The 24,903-nt window shown below is 38.8% G+C and overlaps 1 protein-coding gene across 1 annotated transcript in view; it reads right to left on the reverse strand.

The window, feature by feature from the left end:
- Positions 1–3,472: 3,472 nt before the first annotated feature.
- Positions 3,473–24,903, reverse strand: part of LOC127653570 (matrix metalloproteinase-24-like) — a 37,711-nt gene continuing 16,280 nt past the window's right edge. The window contains exons 2-9 of the mRNA XM_052140283.1: positions 19,577–19,725; positions 18,710–18,826; positions 15,423–15,727; positions 12,181–12,342; positions 11,644–11,861; positions 10,803–10,941; positions 7,316–7,582; positions 3,473–4,055 (exon numbers count right to left, since the gene is read on the reverse strand). Coding sequence (XP_051996243.1) covers positions 3,718–4,055; positions 7,316–7,582; positions 10,803–10,941; positions 11,644–11,861; positions 12,181–12,342; positions 15,423–15,727; positions 18,710–18,826; positions 19,577–19,725 — 1,695 coding nt within the window. The 3' untranslated portion in view covers positions 3,473–3,717. The remainder of the gene's footprint in view (positions 4,056–7,315; positions 7,583–10,802; positions 10,942–11,643; positions 11,862–12,180; positions 12,343–15,422; positions 15,728–18,709; positions 18,827–19,576; positions 19,726–24,903) is intronic.

Raw genomic sequence — 24,903 nt, forward strand, 5'->3', positions numbered from 1 at the left:
TCATCGGACAGTTCAGATTTGAGGAAAACAATTTATGAAGCAGTGTGTTCCATTTAAAAACTCCAACCCAGAACTTCCTGTACCCGAGACATTAGACAACTTGCCAAATTGCTTGTTGGGACGAGCAGGTGCTCTAGATTCAGAGGAGTTGATGAATAAAAGTGTTTTTTTAAAGACAATAGCATTGAGTCTTTCCCAAGTGGACACAAACATGTACAATCTGCTCTAGTTTTATGCCATTTTTCTACCCACGACCAAGCTGCGCACACAACAGATCACAAAATCTGATATGACTATTAGGGCAACAAAAATAAATGGTAACACATTGTCTTTACTTGGATAAAGGCATTGATTTATATTGAAGGATGCACAATTCATGAAACATCTCCCCAATGAGGTGGAAATCATTGGAAATGAGCTGTGTTCAGTGTGCCATAGTGGACTTTATGACAAGGCACAATGTCTTAAAGGGGTACAGTTATATAACCCCTCAAATCTTCCAAAAAAAAAAAAAAGTCATGCCAATTATAAATTTTTTCCACAATTTTGGGACAAATTCTAGTCAATGCAAAGCAATGACAAACACATGCACCATTGCACCATTACACCAAACATTCTTAAGACCACACTAAGAAAACAGTACCAAAAGGTACTATGGTATTACCTGAAGTAGATTGGCATTCTTTGAAGTACCTTGGGAGTACACGTTTATACTATGATTTTTGGGTCAATGACAAATAAGGTTTTCCGAAGTGCTAAAAATGAAACATCTTTAAAAGAAAAGAAGAAAAAAAAGCATGCATGTAATCACTGTGTCCATGTTGGTTACACACATGTGTAACCATAACCAGAACATTACTAAACATTTTATTTTTTGGAATGTCAAGTGGTGTAACCGTTAAGTAAAAGGTATTAAAATTGAATACATGTGTTTAACTTAATTCCAACATATTCTAGGTACAATTTTGTTTTTGCAAATATCAGACATTGAGTCACAAATATAAAGAAGTTTTACAAGGGTTAGACCATATGACCTAAACAAAATGGTTCCATTAAAAAAAAAAAAATGAACTAAGCGTATAAAAGTAATTGTCTTGTAAATTGTATTTTTAACAATAGATCCAGACAAAAAAAAATAAAAATAATTTGTGATTGACCCATTTATCAAAGTACAATCGTTTAATTAATTCTATCACTGTACCATGGTACCATCACATTACTTTTTTGTAAGAGCATTAGTTGTCATTAGTGTGTTGCCTTATGAATGATTGGCTGTAGATTGTAGAAACAAATTATAATAATGACTATTCAATTCTCAAAAATCGACATTTTGTTTTGCATTGCCCAGACAGCTCTAGTTTGTGATGGTTCCCCTTTAAAGAAGGCCCAAAAGACACATTCACATAAACACAAGAGGGTGAAAAGTCACTTTGGAAGACAGCTTAGAGAAAACAATTTGTTTTCTCTCTCTCTCTCTCTCTCTTATTCAACAAGTACCACAAAACCTCAGAGTACCAGAAAGTTCCCCCCACAGACAACAGGACTATTCAGAAAACATTCATGTTGGTTTAAATGTATGAACACAATTGGATGATCTGCAAGTGGTTGATCTGTTAGGCCACTACAGTTTTCACATCCTTACAGATGTACAGTATATGGCTAACTACAGAAGTGACAGTGTCACAAATATCATGCTAATGAAGCCATCTCAATGTAAAAATAAGGTCAAGCTTGAAACTTTACCAGAGTAGATGCCAGATTGTTTCTGTTGTAGATTCATGCTCCACTGAACTGTGAATACGATATGTACATTATTTTCAGTGAAATAAACAAAATGTGGCTTTTATAAGTAAAAAAATCCCTCAAATGATAAACATGGCAAGTGAAACCTTATATACAGTCTCTCTACAATTATACCATCTTAATATGATGATTAAGATGCAGCAAACCTTATATCTACTGTATATGCCTGAAGCTTTATCAAGTTTTGTGAAAAGTTCCATTTAAAGCTCCAAAAACATCAATTACAATTCAGCTCCTTTCGATGTGCAATGTACTGTATTAGATCCATTCCCACAAGAGATGAGCCCAAACATGTGTAAATATGGGGTAGTCAGACACATCAACTGTTCACTGTTATCACAGTTGAACCAATAAAAGCACCCGACAGACATCATGAGATAAGTGTAAGACAAGCCACCTCGAAAATGTGAAATCGAAGTCACTTTAACTTAAGCACAGCATTTTAAGTTCATTCAGAGAGGATGGATGAACCGATGATAGATCATCTCCTGTAGGTAACGGAAACAAAGCTATTTAATACCGTTTAAAAAACACGTTCCTACCTGGCACCAAAGTTTAAAATATTACTCTTTGTGGTAAACTAAGGTTATAACAGTAAACCATGAAAGAGGGTGGGAAATATGACTGTAAAAATCGAAATACAGTTGATAAAATGTAGAGATCATAGAGAAAGATGTAATCAATCGTAATATTGAAGCACTTAAGACTTTGCAGAAAAGGCCAATTTTAAAGTCACCAAGATATCAACATGAAAATGACCCAATTTACTTTAATACACGTTTTTGTCTTGTGACCGACTCATCGAAATGTAATAACTTGCACCACCTCTGAAACAACTTTACCAAGCCCTCTTGTTTTTCAACCAACTCCCTATCATATAGAGACCATTTTTCACAATCCAATCTATTCCTGACAGATAAAGTCAATTTCGACCCAACATTTGTTTTTTATTTTATTTTTATTGAATCTCCTGTTTCATTCAGAAATATGTAGCATTATGGAAGTAACATGGGTTTTAAACGCCATTTCTTGTTGACTGTCCAATTTGTCCCTATGACCCAAAGATTATCCACAAAATGTTTTTTTTATAAATTAGTGTTCTAGAAACACGAAATGCTGTCTATGAAAAGGACTTGATCAGTGCAGTAAAAGAGTGGGAGGTGGTGTCAAGTCATTATAAATCAAGTGCTTCTTACTATGTGGAAATGGGTAGGCATGTGAAGAAAGAAAAAAATAACTAGCAAACAAACATTCAGATTGATGCTGTGAAGACAATTTTAAGTAATTTGTTTTCTTAAATGCCCCTTAACCCCCACTAAAGTCTTCAAAGAGTGCTAGTGGTGAACCTTTCACCCCATAAACGAATAAGACTGCATGATCCATAGAATTCCTTGATATTCTTGTCTATGGCCTTCCTACCTATGTTATTTTTCAAGTCTTGAATAATTGTTTTGTTGTTTTTGCTCTTTTACTTTGTTAATACTTAATTGAAGTTCATTTTGAGAACAAGACAAGGATTTCCTGACATCTTGCAAATCCTCAAACTCTCCTGGAGAAAGAATGTGATGGTCTTGTCAAAGCTGGAGTGTTGGTTTCTTGTGTAGTTACCTGGCAAGAATGACACCAACGTTAGCATAAGGCCAGAGCAACTTAAACTCTAAACCTCCTTCCATTGTACATTTCGCCAACAGTCCCAAAAATGTCCTTTTGGCTAATGCTAAAAAAACTGCAATATTGGTTTCAACATTTTGTCTCAAGAGGGAGGGACTGGATACTCCCTTGCCTTGTCTTTACCCTGTACTGGGACAAGGTTGTTCGGAAAACAGGCACTGGTCATGTATGCTTCCAAACCTCAGCATAGTAGCCCTCGTTGATGTTCTCAAGCGTTTGGGGTCCATAGCGCCCCCTAGCCTGTCATACCCATTCCTGCACCGGGTGTTTGTAGTAGGTCACATGCTGTTGGACGTTTTTGTTCTTGAACTGGAAGATAGTATATACAAGGACCAGAATGCATAGTGAGAGAATGCAAGGGATGACCACAGCAATTGCATTGACAGTGGAGGGTACATCATTAATGGCCACCATGATATCGACGTCATCATGAGGGAGGTGTCGGTCCTTGTTCTTGTCTACTTCCGATTGGTCGCAGCCCATCCAGTCTTTGAGAATTGATTTGGGGTAGCCTGGCTCCACCGTTAACTTCTGGTTGTCGAATTTCCAGTAATCCTTTCCTTTGTAGAAGTAGGTATAAACTAGAGAAAATCACAGAGAGACAAAATACAGTATTAGCATATTACCATTACAGGAATAATCATATGTTAAGTGATATAATTGTTTTGATGTTTACATTTCAGAAAATTATGAGTAAGCCATTCATAGGTTGACTTCCAGAAGAGTGTAAACACTGTGGCACTTTCACCATTTCTTTGTTTGTTTTAGTGACATAACAATGTTGGCTCAATGAATGGTGTGAATTTGGTGTGGGACTTCCTGTTTGTCTGACCAATTAAACTAGAGTTGCCAACATTTCAGGTTCTCTTCAGGCTCATGCGTAGTGTAATTTATCACCAGGAATTCCAGTATTAAAAAAAAAAGCATATACCATTGATTAACAACGTTAGGTCTGTCTTCAAAAGTTTATAAATTAGTGTTAAAAATGAAATCTCTTTGCATAGAGAGAAAATTAATGGGATTTTTTCCCCAGAACTAGACTGTTGCGTTCTTCGATCTGTTGCTGCTAGTGGTTCAGAAATGACACACTTCACCTTTAATATGTGGAATAATTTTCTGTAGCATATTCATCAATGTAATCAACACAAAACTAGTGTTCATTTAATGATATGTCATACTAGGCATATTAACGTCAACAAGCACAGACCAAAACATGGATCTGCACTACGGATGGGTCATAAATTGGTTGACCAGTCGTCAACAATTAGTGAAGACAACTAGTTTATACTATTAACTTTAGTTTAAGATAGATAGATGGATAGATGGATGGATGGATGGATGGATATATTACACAGGGCTTACTTAAAACAGATTAGTCTATTCATTCAGGCACCCCTAAAACTCTGTATATAATTTTGCACATTCCCAGTATGCACACACATAAATACAGTGAAAGAGTTTTTGACAGAAACCACTGATTGTGTGATTGATGAAGCATTCATCCTTCCTCTTGCTCTTTATCTTGCCAAGCAAGACATCCCAAATCCCTCTTGCAAAATCTGAGTGACAGAAAAATCATGAGCTACACGCAGACCAAACAGTCCGAATAACCCTCTTGATGTCGCTGTCTTCTGCCCTGGCACTAGGCTCAATGTTGAGACGGAGGTTATGACATGGCTAGAAGTAAAGATGATCATTCCTTCACTGCATAATACTCTAGAGAATAGAATCTGCAATTTAATGCTGCCACAGCAAAGCTATTTGACTCTTGCAAGCTCACAACAGCTTGTGTACAGGGTATGGGCGGTATGACGGTTTATACCATGTGACAGTGTAATATTAGGTTTTATAATATTAGTTTTTCTGCTATTGAGGTTTGTTTTTAATAGGGCTGTCAATAGCATGATATGCCAATGAATTATTGCAATAAATCACATAAATATTTACTGAGAAAGCCCCTCAAATACAAATAATTCAAGAATTAATAAATAAATAAAATATATTATGCAAATTATTCAGATAATTATATGCATTACATTATTGTGGCAGACGAGTAATGCATATAAGACAATACAAAAAGTGTCTTTAGAGGTCAATATATTTTTTATTTCCATATTACCGAACATAAGCCTATGATTGGCCTACAGTCCACAGCAATCTATTTTTCAACTGAATTCATCAATCCATCCAAGATAGATTTATTATAAGGGTTTGAACTAAGGACGGATCAATGTAAACATGTGTCAGACGGATGCCCACTTTGGTTGCGTCGCATCATGATTCATAAGCACAATGTTTTTAGGTCGCTGTTTCAAATTAAAACATAGTGTGATCTTGATATCCCTGCATTCTCAATTTTCGGGGTTCCTATCTTGAGCTGTCGCTACTGTCAAGAAAGCATGAGTGTGGTTTGTTATCTGTAGCCCATTGTACAAAGGTTCCTAAGTTTGTTCCTGGCAGGCAGCAGATGCACTAACCCTGCCCCCACCCTAACAATATGGAGCCTGCCAGGAACAACATATGTCACCTTTCTCCCATCGCGTTATCTGTACAGCTGCGTGTTGTCTACATTGCTGGAGTTTGGCTTACTGCCCCCTGGTGAAAACAGGTGTTACTTCAAGCTTCAATTGCTCCAATGGTAGTAACATTCCTTATCAGTATGGGGACATGGGGACATTTTAAATATAATGAATTGCTCTAAATTAACACGTTAAATCAACAGCCCTTGTTTTTAAATAAAGTTTTAATGTGAAAATGAAATGAAGTGACGCACCTTTCATTTGTAATTCATTCCTTACCTTCCAAATGAAAGGTGTGTCACCTGATTTGTCCAAAAATCGGTATTACCATATGGATCTTTAATGTGTAATCCATTTATTGATATACCATTACAGTGGGTTGAAATGACTCATACCGTGATGTTAGACTTTGGTCATACTGCCCACCCCTACTCATGCATTTACCAGTGGACAACCAAAATAAACCCAACAAAACAAAGGTGTTGGAAAATATTATCAGGGCAAATGTTTCTCCCTGATCATGTTGTAAAATCATTCACATTCCATTTTTAATCTTTAGTTCCACCTTTAGTTCCCCAATCCACTAAGCAATGATCTCCCAGTTAAAGTAATTTAGACATTATGAATAAAAATACATGGAAGATTTTTTTACTACAAGTCTCTGTTCTAAACCAGCCCTGCTATCAAATAGCCACTGAGAATCACCCCGAGCCAAAGAACACAACAAAACTTCTGCGACTGCACCAAACAAAGACTAATAAATTACTTCACAATGGTGGTGATGGAACAAGAGACAAGCGCACTAATTACAATCACACATATAATAACGTACATTACATACATGCTGCGCCATATTGGCACCATGTCTACACTGCAAGAAAAACAATGCTAGATAAATACCTACAAAGCTAGCTCCCTTTATAATTAACAAAGCTGTCTACATTTCAAACGCACAGCGTTGCACCTCTTGCAGTGTAGACTAAAGCAACAAGAAGCTATGAATTACAATGATTTTATGAGGGGCTAGGGCCGTTAAGACCGTAAAGAGTTCTTATGTTAAACAGCTTGAACAGGACAGAATGCAGGTGTCTCGAGAAATGTTTTTAAAATTTAATTTAACTTGACACAATGTTTTATTAACATGGTGCTAATTCGACAATGGCCATCTAGCATGTTTACATAGAATTTTTAATTTTTTTTATGAATCCACCAACTTCAACTTCTCAAACGGTTCTCAAACTTCTTGTCGGAAAAAATGCCCATGACCTCTTAGCCGATTGCGCATCAAATATTGATCTGTTTTTGGAATCTCAATGACTCACATCCTTCTCGACTAACAAACGCTCCTTGCGGTGCATCAGGAATGCCCTTCCATACGCTGATGGGTTTGGGGTAGCCTGGGTCAGCAGTGTGCTTCTCCTCGTTGTAACGCCAGTATTGGTTGCCCTTGAAGAAGTAGGTTTTGCCCACAGGTTCCCAGCGTAAAGCTGTGTCAATGCCATCATGGGGCAGACAGTTGCCCAACTCTACTAGACTGTGGGGGTACCCTGGCTCTGCTGTAACCTCCTTGAAGACCCAGTATTTGTCCCCTAGAAGACAAGAGGCACTGAAATTGAAAGGGACTTAAAGTAATAGTTAGGCAAAAATTTAAAATGACACAAAAGGAAATATTTGGGAGAATGTTCAAGCTGCTCTGCCCTGGTCACCATTCACTTTAATGGTATGGAGGAGAATGACAATGAAAATTAATGGTGACTAGGGCCAGGGCATCTTGGGCATTCCAAGCATATAGATATATAGACAAATTGCCAATGGGGTAAGAAAAATAAAACTTGTTTTCCATTTCAATTAATTCATCAAGCTGTTTTGTCTCAAAAGCTCAAAGGAAATTTGATTCCTAATGTTATGACCTCTTGAAGTGATACAGAATAATACTACTGCATAACTCTTTAATACTGATGCGCATTCTCTGTGATAACCATGTCACCCTGCAAGCTTGTTTTCTCGTGAAACATCAGAAAGCTGGAGACTCAGGCTATAAATATCTCACCCAGGCTCTCCGGGCTAATTTAATGAGTGAGAGAGAAAAAAGAGAGCATTTGAAAGCAAGGAAGGAACTGCTAGAATAATACAGTTTGGAATGGATTCAAAGCCACAGTCATGCATTATTGCCTCACTGGATCTGTGCTTTTATTAAAAGGGATTCTAAACATAAAAATACTGATCTACTACAAGTCTAGTCTTTGAGAAAAGTCCAATGGGATTTGGCGAGTGGAATTTGCATGCCACTCCCCTGGACATACGGGGATAAAAGGAGCTGGCTTGCAACCACTCATTCAGATTTTTTCTTCAGAGCTGAGCAGTTGTTTCTGTGAACTGAATTCCTTCGCTGATCCAGTCACCTCTACAAAAGCTGTTGAATTTCTGGCGCATTACAGCGGCTTCTCCTACTCTTCAGCAGTTTAAAGAGTATAATCTTTCTCTAAAAGAATATATTTTCCCTCTAAAAGAGTGGCACTCATGGAGAGCGTCTTTTTAAAGATGCCTTTTCATTGTGTATAATTCCTGGTTGCGATCGTTACTTCTCCACTTTCCATGGCCACGATCGCTGCCTCACGTGCTGCTCACGAAGCGGATGAGCTTTCGATTACAGCATCGGAGAGCGGGCTGGTTTAGTCTGACGCCAAGCGCATCTAATGGCCATGCTTGCCTGGGCGGCTACAAGTGTCGGGCTAGAGTGGAACCATCTGTCTCGCCCTGAACCCTTGTGGTTTGATGATTGGTTCCTCCGCCCGAAGCACTTCTCACGACTGCGGCTGCCTGGTCCCTTTCTTCCTGGAGGTGCAGGAGGAGCTCACAAAGTCGCGGTGGGCACCTTTTACTGCCCGGACCCGGTTTCTGAGCTTCTCCACTCTCGCTACCCTTGATGGTGGGGCGATTCCCCAGGTGGATAAGGCGGTTGTGGTGCACCTGTGTCTGCAGAGCACCGCCACTTGGCAGAACCATCTGAGACTCCTGTCCAAGGCCCGTAGGTTTACGTCGTCACTGACGACTAAGGCCTACAGTGCCGCTGGACAGGCTGCCTCCACCCTGCACACCATGGCTCTGCTGCAAGTGCACAAAGCCAAGGTGCTTAGAGAACTGCACAAGGGTAGTTCTGACTCAAGATCGATGCAGGAGCTGCGCTCAGCGACCGATCTCGCCCTCAGGGTGACGAAGATCACGGTGTGATCTTTCGGGCAGGTGATGTCCACCCTGGTGGTCCAGGAGCGCCACCTTTGGCTCAACCTGGTCGAGTAAAGGGAGGCTCACAGGATGGAGGATTTCGCCCAGAAATTCACAGCGGTAAAAAAGCAGACGGAGGCCATACAACACATCTTGCCCCGGTGCGACTCACCCATCCCACGGCCGGCCACCAAGAACCCAAGAAAGGCTTCAAATAGCCCATGAGACAGGCAACCCAGGGAGCCAGGAACCCACTGCACATGAGCTGGTAAGCAGACCACACCATCCCCCAGTGGAGGGCTGGGTGGAAAATCCTTATTTACCTTTTCTGTTAATTTCGTCACACCCACAAGGGGCTGCGGTACCCACATTTTCAACAAGAGAGTGGTTTCCTCACTTCCTGGGTCACACGTTGGTGTCCACGGCCTTCGTTATCACAACCGCCCGGCACCATTCATTTTATGGCAGGTATGGCGCGGCGGAGGCGGACCCCCGACCACACGCGCCCCGCTGTGGCAGAATTACGCCCACGACAGGACGGTCGTGAGGATGATTTCCCTACTACCCCATCCCAGACCGCTCCTACAGTAGGTATATGGACCAGGTAAGTGCTTAGATGTCTCCTGGGCATTTCGCCACGGGGGTCTCATCACACCGGTCTGCCGCCGTCTGTTCAGCCCTTGGACCGACCTAGCATTTCTACGGGCAGGGGTTCCCCTAGAACAGGTCTCCAGGCACGTTGTGGTTACGCCGGACGCCTCAAAGCGTGGTTCGGGCGTGCATTCGAGTTGCTGGCAGTATTGCTTATAATAAAATAATAAAAAATTTATATTTTATATCATAAAGAATATATATACCTATTTTATTACTTGATTTATATATTTGAAGTAAAATATGTAAAAGACATCTTAAGGTGCATGAAGTACACATGCACCTTAATAAATATGACAATTAATCGTGAAAGCCCTAAAACAGAAAATTAATCATCATATCGCAACTATTTGTTTAACAATTAATCATCAGCCATAATTCATAATCGCGACAGCCCTACTAACAACTTACACTTCAGTCTGTTTCTCACACAAAGCTATTGTATGGTTTCAGAAGACTTGGAATTAGTGTAGTGCACACTTTGTGTTGACTACTTTTATGGTGTGTTTTTTAGAGCTTGATAGTACCTGGTCACTATGAACTGTTGGAAAAGAGAAGTTTGTACTAAAAAAGGTCTTCAATTAGTGTGTTACACAGAAAGAATAACAATATACAGGTTTGAAATTACATGGGAAATAGTAAATAATGACAGAATTTGTATTTTTATTCTAACTTTTATTATTTTCTGGTTTAGGCCATAAAACTACTCAATGTCAATTCAGGTGCCTAAATTTTGTGTCTTTTGCACAAACCATTCTGTATCAATACACTAATGACACAAAGCATAAAACAGAGTTTTTCCTAATCATTAAAAAAAAAATGCCTACGGCTGTACTTTTAAATATTAAGCATATGAAGATTAATAAGCGCTGATAAATGTAAATTCAATATTTTATTCTATTTACATTAGATTTATAATCTATGCCCACATACCTTTGAAGAACACAAATTTGCCATCTGATCTCTCATAAGCAGCGTCGATGCGAGGAGGTAGACCTTTCCAGAACTGTTCTATCAGCATGGGATAGCCTTCCTGAACTTTGTTGTTACGCAAACGCCAGAACCAGCGATCCTATGAGGAGTTAAATAGATAACCCTGGATAAGTATCATTCACCTTTTTAAAATCACAGATTTACATTTATTTATCCAAAGCGACTTACAGAGCCCTTATTACAGGGACAATCCCCCCGGAGCAACCTGGAGTTAAGTGCTTTGCTCAAGGACACAATGGTGGTGGCTGTGGGGATCGAACCAGCAACCTTCTGATTTAGCCCACTACGCCACCACCACTCCATACAGATACACATAGATAGAGCATATTTAAGAGTTAAAGGAATATTCCGGGTTCAATACATGTTAAACTCAATTGACAACATTTGAGGTATAATGTTGATTACCACAAAAGTATTTTTTTTTATTAAAAAGCAAAAAGTATTATATAAAAGTATTTTTTGTGGTAATCAATATTATGCCACAAGTGCTGTCGATTGAGCTTATAATATGTAAAATGTGTTTATTATTAATTATTGTGGGTTCAACATTTAACATAATGTACAACAAACACGTCATGCTCCCCTAATCTATTGTGGTGGCACTGCCTGGATGTTAGGAAACATAACTAAATCTTAAAGTTCAAATGACACTCTTTCAACAGTTTAACATTAAACTTTAACAATCCCACTTTGTGTATTAAAGCAAAACCATTGTAAACACCATGTACAAGGAGTATAAACAATCTATATCAAAATTTGCAACGAAATCACAGAAATTTACCTTAAAAACAAACATCTCCCGTCGAAAGAAGGCCACAGTGTTGAAGTTGCCATCACAGATGTGAGGTCTTCCATTACCAGGAGAGGACGGGCGATCTCCAGAGGGTGGGCGAGCGGGACGGGACTGACGATCATGCTTTCTCTCTGAGGTGGAGTGTGTTCGTCGTGCAGGTAGAGTTGGAAGAGGTCGGGTGGGCTCCAGCATGGCTGTAGGTATACCTTTAGAAGGGATTGCATTGAACATAACAGTAAACGGGAATATATCCGTTATCCATTATCTATCCTGCTTCATGTTGTACACATACATTATAACTTAATTAATAATGTGATTAATTTTACAATGAAGTAATCCATACCGTCAGGAATCTGATTACAATATTAGTATTAATTTGTAATATGTAATTAATTACTTTTTTTAAATAATTTACCCAACATTGTTGACAGGTTGCATAAGAATCATCCATCTACCTTGATATTTACCCCTTCGAAACCAGAATCTTACACCTTGGTGTCATGCAAATAAAGAAGATAATTGTACCGTAGATTTTCTGGATCCCTTGAAGATCATCTAGAGGCAGTTTAAAGTTGTGCGTCTCCATGTACTGGTAGAAAGGGGCCATGATTGCACTTGGATCATTGGAGTGTTCCAGACCCAAGGCATGTCCTAGCTCATGTACTGCCACCAGGAAAAGATCATTGCCTGAAAGGTGAAAGTTAAAGTTTCAAACATCTTTGAATGCATAATCATTTTGAACAGTGGATCTCAACTGGTGTGTCACAGGTCACTGTGGCAAGCAGGGAAAAACAGGGGAAAAGTGTTGTTTGTACCCAGAATACTGAGTACAACAAGCTAAAAAAAATAGCCTGATTTTTTGGTTGCCAACTTCTAAAATGATGTGGCTCAAATAAAAATCGTCTACAAACATGTGATCACATTAAAATCTGATGACACGTGAGAGCAGCACTGCAGCTCGCGCCTGACTGAGGAGGAAGAATTACACAGCTCACAGTCCAGCTGTACTCTAAACTTTCCAAACAGCTTCAGGTGATGTAGGTAGCAAAGTATGTGGGAATTATAATGCAAAATATACAGTAAATACAGAAGCATTCTCGTTGTGGAATAAGCGGAGCTGCAGCTCTTTAAAAGGATCATCTTTAATGCAGTTATATTTAATGCGTTATAAACAAATATGGAATCTGTGTTCTAAAGTTCAAATAATAAGGAAGCAGATCAACTCCAAAACTGACATCTGTGCAGTCAGCGCCTCTTCTATGAGTTGTGTGAATGTCCTGATCTAAGGGGGAGAGACTGAAACTTAATCTGGCTGATGCACACTCTGGCGCAGGGCACTTGTCCCTCGAACGTCCACGCTTGCTGCAACTAGATTATAACATGATGGCTCGCAACGTATTTAATCATTATATAAGTTATAAGTAACTTAACTTCTATAACAGAGGTAGGGTTTGCAGGGAGTTTGCGGATGGAGAGCCAATCCAGGAAGTCAGAGGAAGAAGATGAGTCCTAGGGATCGCAGAGACGAGGAATATTGGGTAAACGACTTGAACTTCACGTACGTAGGACGAGCAGGTAAGTTTGACTGTTCCTTGCAGTTACTAGACGTGGATGGAGTGGCGGGGTGAGGATTTATAGAGGTGATGCGATTGAGTGCTGGACTGGGCTCAGGTGTGTGTGATTAGTGCTTCAGGGAGAGACAGAGTGGAGTGTGGTGTGGATGTGACAGTATCTATATTTAGAGGTATTTTTAAAAGATGAATGTGTCCTCTTTATTGTTAGTAAGCACGTCTAATACAACCTTTTAAGTAGGGGCACAAGCTGAATAATCTGTTAAGAGCTATTGATTAATCATTGCAATAATCGTTCTAATAATCATTATGTAAAACGACTATCAAAATAATCGTTAGTTGCAGCCCTAGTGTGTACGTCAACAAGCTACAGATTCTGTGGTCTATAAAGCGTGTACTTGAACTGCTGACATTGCAGTACCCAAATAAAGACAACACTGCAAATATACATGCAAGCAGTGCCAGTGCTATTGAAGAATTATCCAACACTCCCTGTTTCTGTTCATTTCCCCAGTGATCTACTGATCTTCAGCTTACTTCTCTGGTTTAACAGACTCCCAACAGAGTTCCCTCAACACATTTGTTTGCTTCTCCATTTCTTTTTCAGACAGCATGGATCTCTTTCTTTTATACATCCATCCACCCTTCCTTCATCCATCATTTCTTCCATCTATTCATCTATACATCCTTCCTTTCCCACCATCCATCCATCATCCATCCACCCTTCCTTCATGCATACTTCCTTCCATCTATTCATTCATTTATACATCCTTCCTTCCTTTCCATCTATCATCCAACATTATTTCTACACTTTTCTTCCTTCCTTAATTCATTGCTTCTTTACTTCTTTCCTTCCCTCTTTCCTTCCATACTTCCTTTCATCCAGCCATCCTTCCTTCCACCCTTCAATCATCCATCTATTCACCCTTCCTTCCTTCATCCTTCCATCCATTCATTCATACATACATACATCTTTCTAAACTTTTCTTCCTTTATGCTTCAATCCTTTTCATCCCCTCTTTTCTTTCTTTCATCAATCCATCCATCCAGCTATCCTTTTTTTATCCATTCTTGCCCTACTTCCATTCATCCTTTCTTTCTTTCTTTCATCCATCCATCCATCCATTGATCATCCAACTTTTCTTCCATAGATCCATAGATCTATCCATCTATCCAAACTTCCTTCCTTACTTCATACCGTATATATATTCATCCATTCACTCTTTCCTTCCATACACCCTTTCTTTCATTCTTTCTTCCATCCATCCATCCATCCATCCATCCATCCATCCATCCAACCTTTCTTTCACTCCATCCATCCATCCTTCCTTCCTTCCACCCTTCCATCATCCATCCTTCCATCATCCATCCATTCACCCTTCCTTCCATCAACCCATTCATTCATTTATATACCTTTCCTACTTCACTCCTTTTCTTCCCTTCTTTTCTTTCTTTCATCAATCCATCCTACCATCCATCTAGCTATCCTTTTTTTCATCTATTCTTGCCCTACTTCCATTCATGCTTTCTTTCTTTCTTTCTTCCATCCATTGATCATCCAACTTTTCTTTCTTTCATCCATCCATCATCCATCCATCCATCCTTCTTTCTACCCTTTTCTTCCTTCCTTAATTCATTCCTTCTTTTCTTCCGTCTTTCCCCTCTCTCCATCCATCTACCCATCATCCATCCATCCATCCATACATCTATCAGTATAATTAATACTGCTATCAGTTTTTGCCAAAGCAGGTTTTGTTCCCACCACTCTATGAAATAGCTTGCGACAGGGATGTACCACTTTTCTGCGACTTGCTATCCATTTAAAAAAAAAATTGTACTTCAGGTCTAATCTCCAGATCAGTTTTTTAATTTAGCAAAATGGTTTGAGCATAACCTAATTAATATCCATGAGCTCAGTTTTTACCATGTTGTTACATAAAATCCATCAATCTATATCTGCTCTAATCTAACATTCAACTCATATATTCATCACTAAAGATGCAGAAATTTCTAGAACTCCTATCTCATATATCATGTCACATTACTCAGGCTATACTTAACATTGTCATGCATGAAAACACAAAAATACACAGTAAGTTGTCAGTTGCCTGAGTTAATAATGCTAATAGCTATGATGATCATCTACAATTAAAGTTAAAAACAAAGAATCAATTGCCATTATAGTGCCATGGTTACCGTCATGATTGGAATTTCCTAATGTCCAGGGTTCATCAGAGTCAAAGTGTGTGTCTCCACCAATTCCGGGACCAGGGAAATATGCATGGGCTAAAAAACCTCCCTCTCCATCGAAGGGTGAACTGTCACCATGGAAACCAGAGGCAAAGAAGATCATTATGTCCGCTTCTTTACCCTCATTCTTGATCTCAGAGTAGGCCACTTCCTGGAAGGTCAGCGGGGTCACCGTCTGCCAGACATTGAAGGCCTGGCGGATTGCCCTCTGTGTATCTTTCTCACCCACCTTGGGGGTGAAATTATGTACGCTGGAAACAAGTAGAGGGTGGGAAATATGGTGAAAAAGGATGAAATGCACAATATTTCTGGTGAATCATTGAGTAACTGAGTATTTTCTGCATTGCTTGAGTTGTCATGGCTACAGCAAAAATATCGGTTTCAATGTACTTGCTGTTTGCGCATAACAAAAACATATGTGATGTCTCTTATGAGTGGTTTCTTTTTTGGTCAAAACATTTATAAAGACTCACGAATCAGTATCGAAGTTATCAGATTCTATGTCATTGCTATTTGCACGCAACAATAAACATTCAGCGGCACCAGTGTTGTCTGATTTGAGAACAAATGACTTTCAAGACCTAGTTGTTTTTCAGTTTCAAAGACTCACGAATCACAAGTTGTCCATTATTTGAATAATTATTATATATAATTTTTTTTATATTTGATTTTTAATTAACATTATTTTAATGTGAATCGTCTACCGACATACAGGTTTGGTTAGAGAGCATAACTTGAATTGAACCAATTATTATTATAGTGTTTTGTGTATTTAAGATTTGTTAGACTTAATCAGTCTTATTAATGACTGGTTGTGCAAATGCAGTTTGAGAACACAGTGCTGCACTGTTACATAATAATTCATCCGCATAAAGAATTTCCTTGAATATGAGGCAAAAGTTAAACCAGGCCAAACACCTCAGGCACAGGCAGATGGCTGCCTCTGTCACACAACTGCAGGCAAGCACAAGTGAGAAAATCACATTTCACTTAACTAGTGACTCCACACTAAGTCTAACCCTATAGTCTGGAACTAATTGAAATGAATAGTGCATAGTGAATGTTTTCATATCTTCTAAATGATTTAATTGTCAAGCCAACAGGAATGAATAACAAGTACAAAAAGTCTCAGAATCCTTGTGATCCGGACATTTAGGCCAAAACCTGAAAAATGGAGCCTTTGAAGGCAGTATGCTGAGTAAGGAAGTCACCAAGGCACGAAATAAGCATTGTAGTCATTAAATATATGCGTGCTTATCTCTTTATTTCAATTACATTTGTTATAGCTATTAGACATGTTGTTTTGGTGCCTTGAAAGATAACTTTATAAAAAAAAAGTCATTGATTAACTAGGCAGCAAGGCAACTGCCTTCATTTGCATATAGACCCATTGGAATGGAGTGGGTGGTATAACCAAACAATTTTTTTTTATCACAGAAGGGGTAATTTTGTCAGGTAATCCAAAAATATTCGAAATGTGGTAACATCTAAATTAACTGTTTTTATTCGAATTAAACATATGACTTAATATGACTGAATCAACCAGGTTAGATTAAGTCAAAATACAAAGGTACACTGTTGTCTGGGCTCTCTCTCTCGACATCTGCGGTTCAAACATAAAATCGCAAGTTCCTCGCGGAGGAACATTGTTTTGTTTTTCACGTCAGCTTCGGGACTCTGCTCTTCTGCACAGATAGGATTGCCACCCATCCTGTAAAATACGGGAACGTCCTGTTTCTAAAGATGAAAAGTTGTGTCCCGTATCGAATCAATACTCAGTAATCAATATCATATTTGTCCCTTTGACAGGGCGGAGGGCAGGGCCGGGTCATGATTATACACACCCTGTCCCTTATCAGGCTAATTAAGCCTCCGAGAGGAATAAAGGCCGACTGCGGAAGGTGGTGCGACGAGAGAGAGATTGTTTACGGTCAGCTGACCGTCATGTGTGTGTTTGTGTCATTGGTTTAAGTTTCTCATTAAACTATTATTTATATTGTCAAGCTGGTTCTCCCCGCCTCCTTGCCCGTCTAAATCCCTTTACACTGGTGCCGAAAACCCGGGAAGTAGGAGGGATACGAGTGTAAAGGGATTGAAAAGTGGTAACCCTATGCACAGATGAATCCAATAGTTTGAGGTATGCTCATGGTTGCCTGTGATCACCATATCAGAGCGGACCTGACTAGCTACATCAGGGGTCAGGGATACTAAGAAGTTCTACAAGATGTATAACCCAAAAAAAATATATAAGTTGTCTGAGCATGCAAGTAGCATAATTTTTTATGCTACTAGCTCTGAACGTAAATCATTATTGGAGGTTTATCGTAGGTTTAATGTCTCAGACTAAGGTAAGTACCTGGTTTTGAACACAGATTTTGTTTATGAACTGGCTTAATAATGGTATTTTGTTCATTTTTAACAAAATATTAAATGAGGAATCTACAAAATGTAGATTTAATGTAACAATTGCAGATTACCATTGCATTGTATATCATCAGTCCAAGCCTGGAAGTAAAACAGGTTATGTGGGCTTTGGGAAAAATAATAGCAAAGCAAACCACTCAAAGTAGCAGCCTTTTATCAACCATTCCACCTCCCTTCTAACCTGCTACATCCTTTGCTTTCTTTGTTTATCTCTAGCCCATAAAAAAAACCAAAAGCATCTCTCAGCTGTTTTAAGGTTGGAGGGAAGCACTTCAACAACGTAGGCCGCGAAAAGGGCAGAATGGATCACCAAAAGGTGTCGCAATATGCAGAACAGGACATCAAACAACACCCCCCCCCGTAATCTGGCATACCGCGCTATTTCCCGGTGGGCCGATGCACTTTGGGGCCGATCAGGGGCAGACTGGCCATCTGGAGAACCGAGCGTTCCCGTGGGTCGGCCGCAAAAAGGGCAAAATGAATCACAAAAAGGCGTTGCAATGTGCAGAAAAGGACATCAAGTTCCATTTTTTTCTTTTTTGCCTTTTCGACTTTTTATTATTCACAGCGAGACATATAGTCTAAAGTGACTAATATAATGTAATAGATGTTGGTCTATTTCTTGTTCAACCACTATAAGTGGGACTTTTACACAGAAGCGACAATGCCATTTTGACCAGCTGCAATTTACTGTATATTCAGGTGCAACCTGTTTAGGAAAAAAACTGTACATTTTGATGAAATCAATGTGTATTAAACAGGGTCAATTTTGAACATGTGCACTTTAAGACTCTTTATATTTAATTTACCTGTATGTGATCTTTTTGTCCCTCCATTTCTGACCAGTGAGGGCGTAGCGTTTATTTCTCCTTCGTCGGCTGATGTGAGGATGATCTGGAACTCCACACCGAGGTTTTCTCATCCACCTTAAAACACACAAATCATAATCATTGGTTTCAGCATACTTTAACAACAAGTTTACTTTTTTGGAAGCATCATAAATTGCAAATATTTCATTATAACAGATGTTTCACCAGTGCCCAATTTTTAGTCTGATCACACTTTGAATTCGGCACCAGTAGATTGAAAGTTTTGCTGCTGAAATGGGTCTGTGCTTACCGCAATTAGAACTACTGTGGCTGAAGCCAGAAGGGTTGTTGAATGTATGTATGGTTGAAATGTCAATTTGTAATTTTAGTTGCAAATTATGTAATGCAGTCAACAGAAATGCATATTTTATGAAACCTAACTGTCAGTGGAATAAAAATGACCATTGTTTATGTGAATGCGATTAGTTCCTGGTTCCCGCTGGACTAAAGCCTGTATCCCAGAGGTTGCTTGTGAAACGCTAGATCAGTAGCGCTACACATGTATAACACTGAAATGATGAGGGATGGCGCTTGTTAGTAATTCTGCTACATGGGGTCGATTTCAGGGTACACAAACTTTCGGAAGTAACACGTCAAGTTCCCCAGTTGCACTTTTAAAAGCATAAAATGGACTAGATGCTAGTGAAGGGCTCCATATCTGCCTTGAAAACTTTTAACTTTTAACAGCTAAGCCTATAATCTACTGAAAAACACAATAACATTGCGCAATATTTAATTTACAAGCTATGAATCTTGTTTTTCTCATGCTATGATCTTGAATTGTGAAGTAGAGAAGGTGGTACTAACTCGATGGTGGTTTTGTCCATCACTCCCGTCACTGGAATGCCGTAAAACCGCTGCATAGCAGCGACCGCTGACTGCATGGCTTTCTCCGATCGCAGGTCCGATGTGCGGATGTCATGAGGGAGCAAGTAGCCATAGTTCTTCAGCCACGTCTGAGGAGAGGAACAAAGAGTAAATAGGTTGAAAGATATCCTGAAATATATCTAGAATTTGGGAAAAAAATCACTTGTTCAGGGCCCTTCAGGCAAGTAGTTCAGAGAGTTGTTGACCGAATCACAGATTGTTGATAGCCCGAGACGGACCACTTGTCTTAAAACTAATGGGAGAAATTGAAACACCAAACATGGCGGGTGTAGCAAAGGAAGTCCAACATTACAGTAAAAGAGCCAATAACTTTTAGATACAGACAACACCTGTCAGTCAATTCGAGAACGCAAGCTCATTAGCTGGATGAGCCTGAAAATGTTTTTGTTTTTTTTAAGGGTGATCTGAGCTAAAGAAGCACAATTAATGATACCATTTTATTGATTTTAAATATGTTCTTTGACCGTAATCTTGACCAAATGTTTTATAGATTTCCGTGTTTCCCCATTCAAGTACATAGGAGCTGAACTTTTATGCCGATTGTACCCCTGAAAAATAGCTGCCCAAGAGCATTCCAAAGATGGCTGCAGAGTGGACTGACTTGCCTAGAAAGCCAAATGCTTAAACAACAGTGGATGTGCATGTCAAAAGCATGTGTGTAAGGAGGTCAGGAGATATCTGCATTTGTATAACTTGAGTCTGAAGGAATATAAAGGCATCTTTATGGGTCTAAACTCCGGAAGAGAAATAGTCTTGTATCTCATAACACTCGTATGCGAGTATGCGCCAACCACCTGTGTATGAGCACACAGTCAAATGAAGAATACTTTGAAAGGCTGACATTTGGTTTGACTACGCAGGCACTAAGCATAAGCATTATGCTTTTTTTGGGGGGGGCCACCATTTACTGTACGTATACTGTATATATATATATATATTAGGTCTGTCGATTTCATGTGTTAATTCAGTGTGCTTAATTTTATTAAATATATATATTTTTTTAAATTAAATAAAATAAATTATGCAATAAATCGCAATGCCCCTGGACCGTAATAAAGAAGATTCCTGAGAAATGCAAGCATGTAGTACCACCTGTTTACTCCAGAGGGCAGTAAGTGAAACAGCTGTATGGCAACGTGCAGTTTATACAGTGATCAAAACAACCCTACAGGAGACTGCACAACACAAACATGCATTACGTTCTTGCATTCAAAACACTTGATGGATCGTAAATTTAACTTGACACAGTGACCTAAAAATGTATGTTTATGACGCAACACACCTGAGATGCTACACAAGCATGTCTGACGCAGGTGTACATTGATGGGTCCTTAAACAAGCCCTCATAATAAATCTCCAACTGATTGACAAATTCACTTGTGAATGGATTGTTGTGAACTGTGTGTCAATGATTGACTTATGTTCAATAATATGGAAGTAAACAATACATTGTATTTTAAAGCCGCTTTTTGTATTGTCTTATCAATGATTAACTCTTCTGCCACAAGAATGTAATGCATTTTAATTATCTGAATATTTTTGATTATTTTATTTAATATATACACATGTATATATATATATATATATATATATATATATATATATATATATATATATGTGTGTGTGTGTGTGTGTGTGTGTGTGTGTGTGTGTGTTGTGTATATATATATATTCCATTTGTTCTCTACAGAAATAGTATTCAAAAGCTTAGTTGATTTGCCTTCCCCCTTGATCTCTACGCATTTAAGTGCATAAAAATATTAAAATAATGCTGAACTTATATAGAGCATCCATATCTTCATCCTCTCCATCTCAGCCTCCTCTCATAGCTTTCATCTCTCCCCAAGGACAGGCTGAGTGGAGAACTAGTAAGCAAAGCTCTCATTTGAAAGCAGTGCAAACATGGAGAGGGCTCTTTAACTGAGCTCATGGCTTTGGGTCCAATTTTAACATGAATATTTTAATGGCAGAGCCTCTGGTCCTCTCCATCTCAGCATGGAGTATGACCCATCACAAACACTGAAGTCACTGCTGAATCAAACTCCATCAACCCTTGGGCCAGTACACAATCTGCCCTGTTTCTATATCCGTGTGGGTGCCACGTAAAGTCTCTTCATACTACTATTTTTGTTTTGTCATTCTTTTTAAGTTCTTTGAGGGTTTGCAAACAGAATTAACCATATCTCTAGCCTAGGATTTTGGCTAGTCTCTTTTACAGCTTGGCCACATTCACTTCAATTGTAAGTAGCTCACTATAACACAGATTCTTGCTTTTTTTAAAGAAAAAAGAGCGAGTCAAAATGTAATTTTTGTTTTTTTGGTAATCAACATTATGCCACAAATGCTGTCAATTGAGCTTAACCTGTTTTGAACCTGGATCATTCCTTTAAGGTGTGGTGTGCTATTACTTTTCTAAGCATGCAGGCTTAACAAACATTAAAACAGGCCACTACAGACTTACAAAAGCAAACTTCATATTCTACCAGAGAGTACACTCATCTTTGACACAGCTGTTTTAGCCTCCATGGTAACACAGGCTGAGCTTGGCCCCCTGGTAAATCCTACCCATTAAATAATTCACCAATGCTGTTACTGGTGCCATCAATATAGCATACAGCGATGTCTGAAAAGTCCTGCAATGCTGGACCGAACAATACATGTCTCATCCAATCAGCCAGAGAGTATGGGGGTGAAGAGTTTGATTAATCAATGAAGGCTGTGACAACTGAAGAGTACAAAAGACTGTGACAGTTCTTTTCCATGAAGCTTCAGGTCTATTTTTGTTCAGTCACTTTGTGATATTCATTGGAATTCAGTTAAAAATCTGATCTCCTCATGTCTCTGTAGATAAATTGTCGATATTAACTGGCTTTTAATAAACCTTGCATTGACATCAAGAATAATCTACTTAAAACTTAGTTCTGAGAGACAGCTAATATGTATTTGCGGGTACTGAGCATAATCGTAAATCAAACAATGAATAGCTATAATCCTTTTTTACACTGAACAGGAAAAACTCCACAGTATAATTCACATCCACAGGAAAATTATTGTCTCGAACCTTTACATTTTTAACAGAGACTTTGCCATTAGCAGTTCAGTGAATAGCATAATAGTAATAATAAAAAAAAGAAAACGTTTTGTCAGGTAACCAAAACAGTGTAACTGAAATGATTCACAACCTGAATAAAATAGCGACAATAATAAATGTACTGTTTTCTTTTAAAATGTTAAGTAAAAAAAAATTAACTAAATTTCACGTTCCACATCTCAAAGACGGCAAGATCATGTATATTTACATACTACAACATCAGGAAGATAAGACCCTTCTTATCGGAACATGCCACACAACTGCTTGTTCAGTCACTTGTCATAACTAGACTGGACTACTGTAACGCTCTCAATGCAGGCCTTCCTGCATGTGCAATTAGACCTTTAACGAACCAAAGAGAGCGCATGTTACACCACTCTTTGTCTCTCTCCACTGGCTACCGGTTGATGCACGTATCAAATTCAAGGCTCTGATGCTGGCATCCAGAACTGTCACTGGGTCTGCTCCAGCATACCTACTGCAGAGCTACACACCCACTAGAAGCCTGCGTTCGGCTAAGGAAAGTTGCCTTGTTGTACCAACACAAAGAAGCACCAAAACACTTTCTCAGACTTTCAGTTTCATCATACCATGTTGGTGGAATGAACTTCCCAACTCCATCCGTGAAGCTGACTCACTCTCTGTCTTCAAAAAACTACCTAAAACGCATCTTTTCCAAGAGCTCTTAACTAGTCACTAACAAAAAATAATTATTACAAATTTGCACTTGTATATGTTTTGAATACTATTCTGATGCTAGTGAAACTTTGTAATATGGCACTTTTTACCACTGTCACCTTAAGATGATTCGCTTATGTTTTACTCTTTTGTAAGTAGCTTTGGATAAAAGCATCTGCCAAATGAATAAATGTAAATGTAAAAAGTTAGTGTACTGGTTAACCAAGTCGACAAAAGTAAATGTTTGAAGAAAACAAAGAAGATATCTAAATATCACTTGTGAGCAGAATGATTTTATTGGCTGTCATTTTCAAATAAGCTGAGATTTTGCCAAATTATGCAAAAAGTGTGAAAATATTCATTAGGATACATTAAATGTTGACTAGGAAATTAGTCTTAGTTTTATTTCAAAAAAATGTAAAATGTAATTTAAATCAGCATAATTTCCACCACAGAATTCTATTAAACACAAAATAAAATTGGAGATGTGCTGGAAATGTAAGCGCAGCGTAGTTCTAGTGGGAAGACGAGCAACTGTACATCATCGCACCATTAGCTGGGTAACTCCTAACCAATCACTTGTAAGCCAATGCTTTATAAGTCTGCTCACAATCTATCACGTCGATGTTTCAGTGTGCTAACACGGCAACCTCCACCACCCCATCACCACCAGTTGAGTCCCATCCTGCATCCTCTGTGATGTATGCCATGTACAGTACATACACTATTGGACATCATTAGTAGACAAGCGGAGTTTTGCCCAGGGTGCTATACAAGCTAGAACAGCGAGTGAAGAAACACCTAGATACTGTATGGCACAGGTCTGCTCACTTAGGAAAGTACCAGCACACCTCTCCTCAACAAGCTGCATGATTTGAAGTGTCATTCATGTCTGTTGCATGGTGTGGAACAAGTTATGTGCCAAAGTTTAATACTGAGAATTAGGGGTTTGTTGGAATCTCTGACCCTTAGTGTGAGCATTAATAAAAGTGATACTTGCCTTTTATGCTTGCCCATAATTTATTAAGTAAAATGCTTTTATGACCTGATAATGATCAGTGTCACACGCAGTGACATTCTATTTAAAATGTAAAAGAAGCCTGAGTCAAATGACATTGGATTGTTCTGCTGAAACAGCACAATGTTTGCAAGACTGTCCAGAGCCCAAATAGTGTCTGATTACCTCACAGTGATATAACGTAATGTAATCTGTGCAAAGTTCCATGTGTTTTACATCAAATAAATAACCTGACCCTCTGCTGTGTACTGAAAGATAGAATCGACCATCAATATTTGTCCTAGAATCTAAAAAGAAAGATGTAATTCTTAAAGGGACAGTTCACCCAAAAATGAAAATGGATATTTATTTCACACATGTTGTTTCAAATTTCAAAACTTTCTTTTTTTCTCGCTCGACATTCTGCCTAACATCTCCTTTAGTGTTGGACGAATGTCATTCAGGTTTGGAACAACATGA

This window comes from Xyrauchen texanus, chromosome 13 (genome assembly GCF_025860055.1).
Source record: "Xyrauchen texanus isolate HMW12.3.18 chromosome 13, RBS_HiC_50CHRs, whole genome shotgun sequence".
In the NCBI taxonomy this organism is placed as follows: domain Eukaryota; kingdom Metazoa; phylum Chordata; class Actinopteri; order Cypriniformes; family Catostomidae; genus Xyrauchen; species Xyrauchen texanus.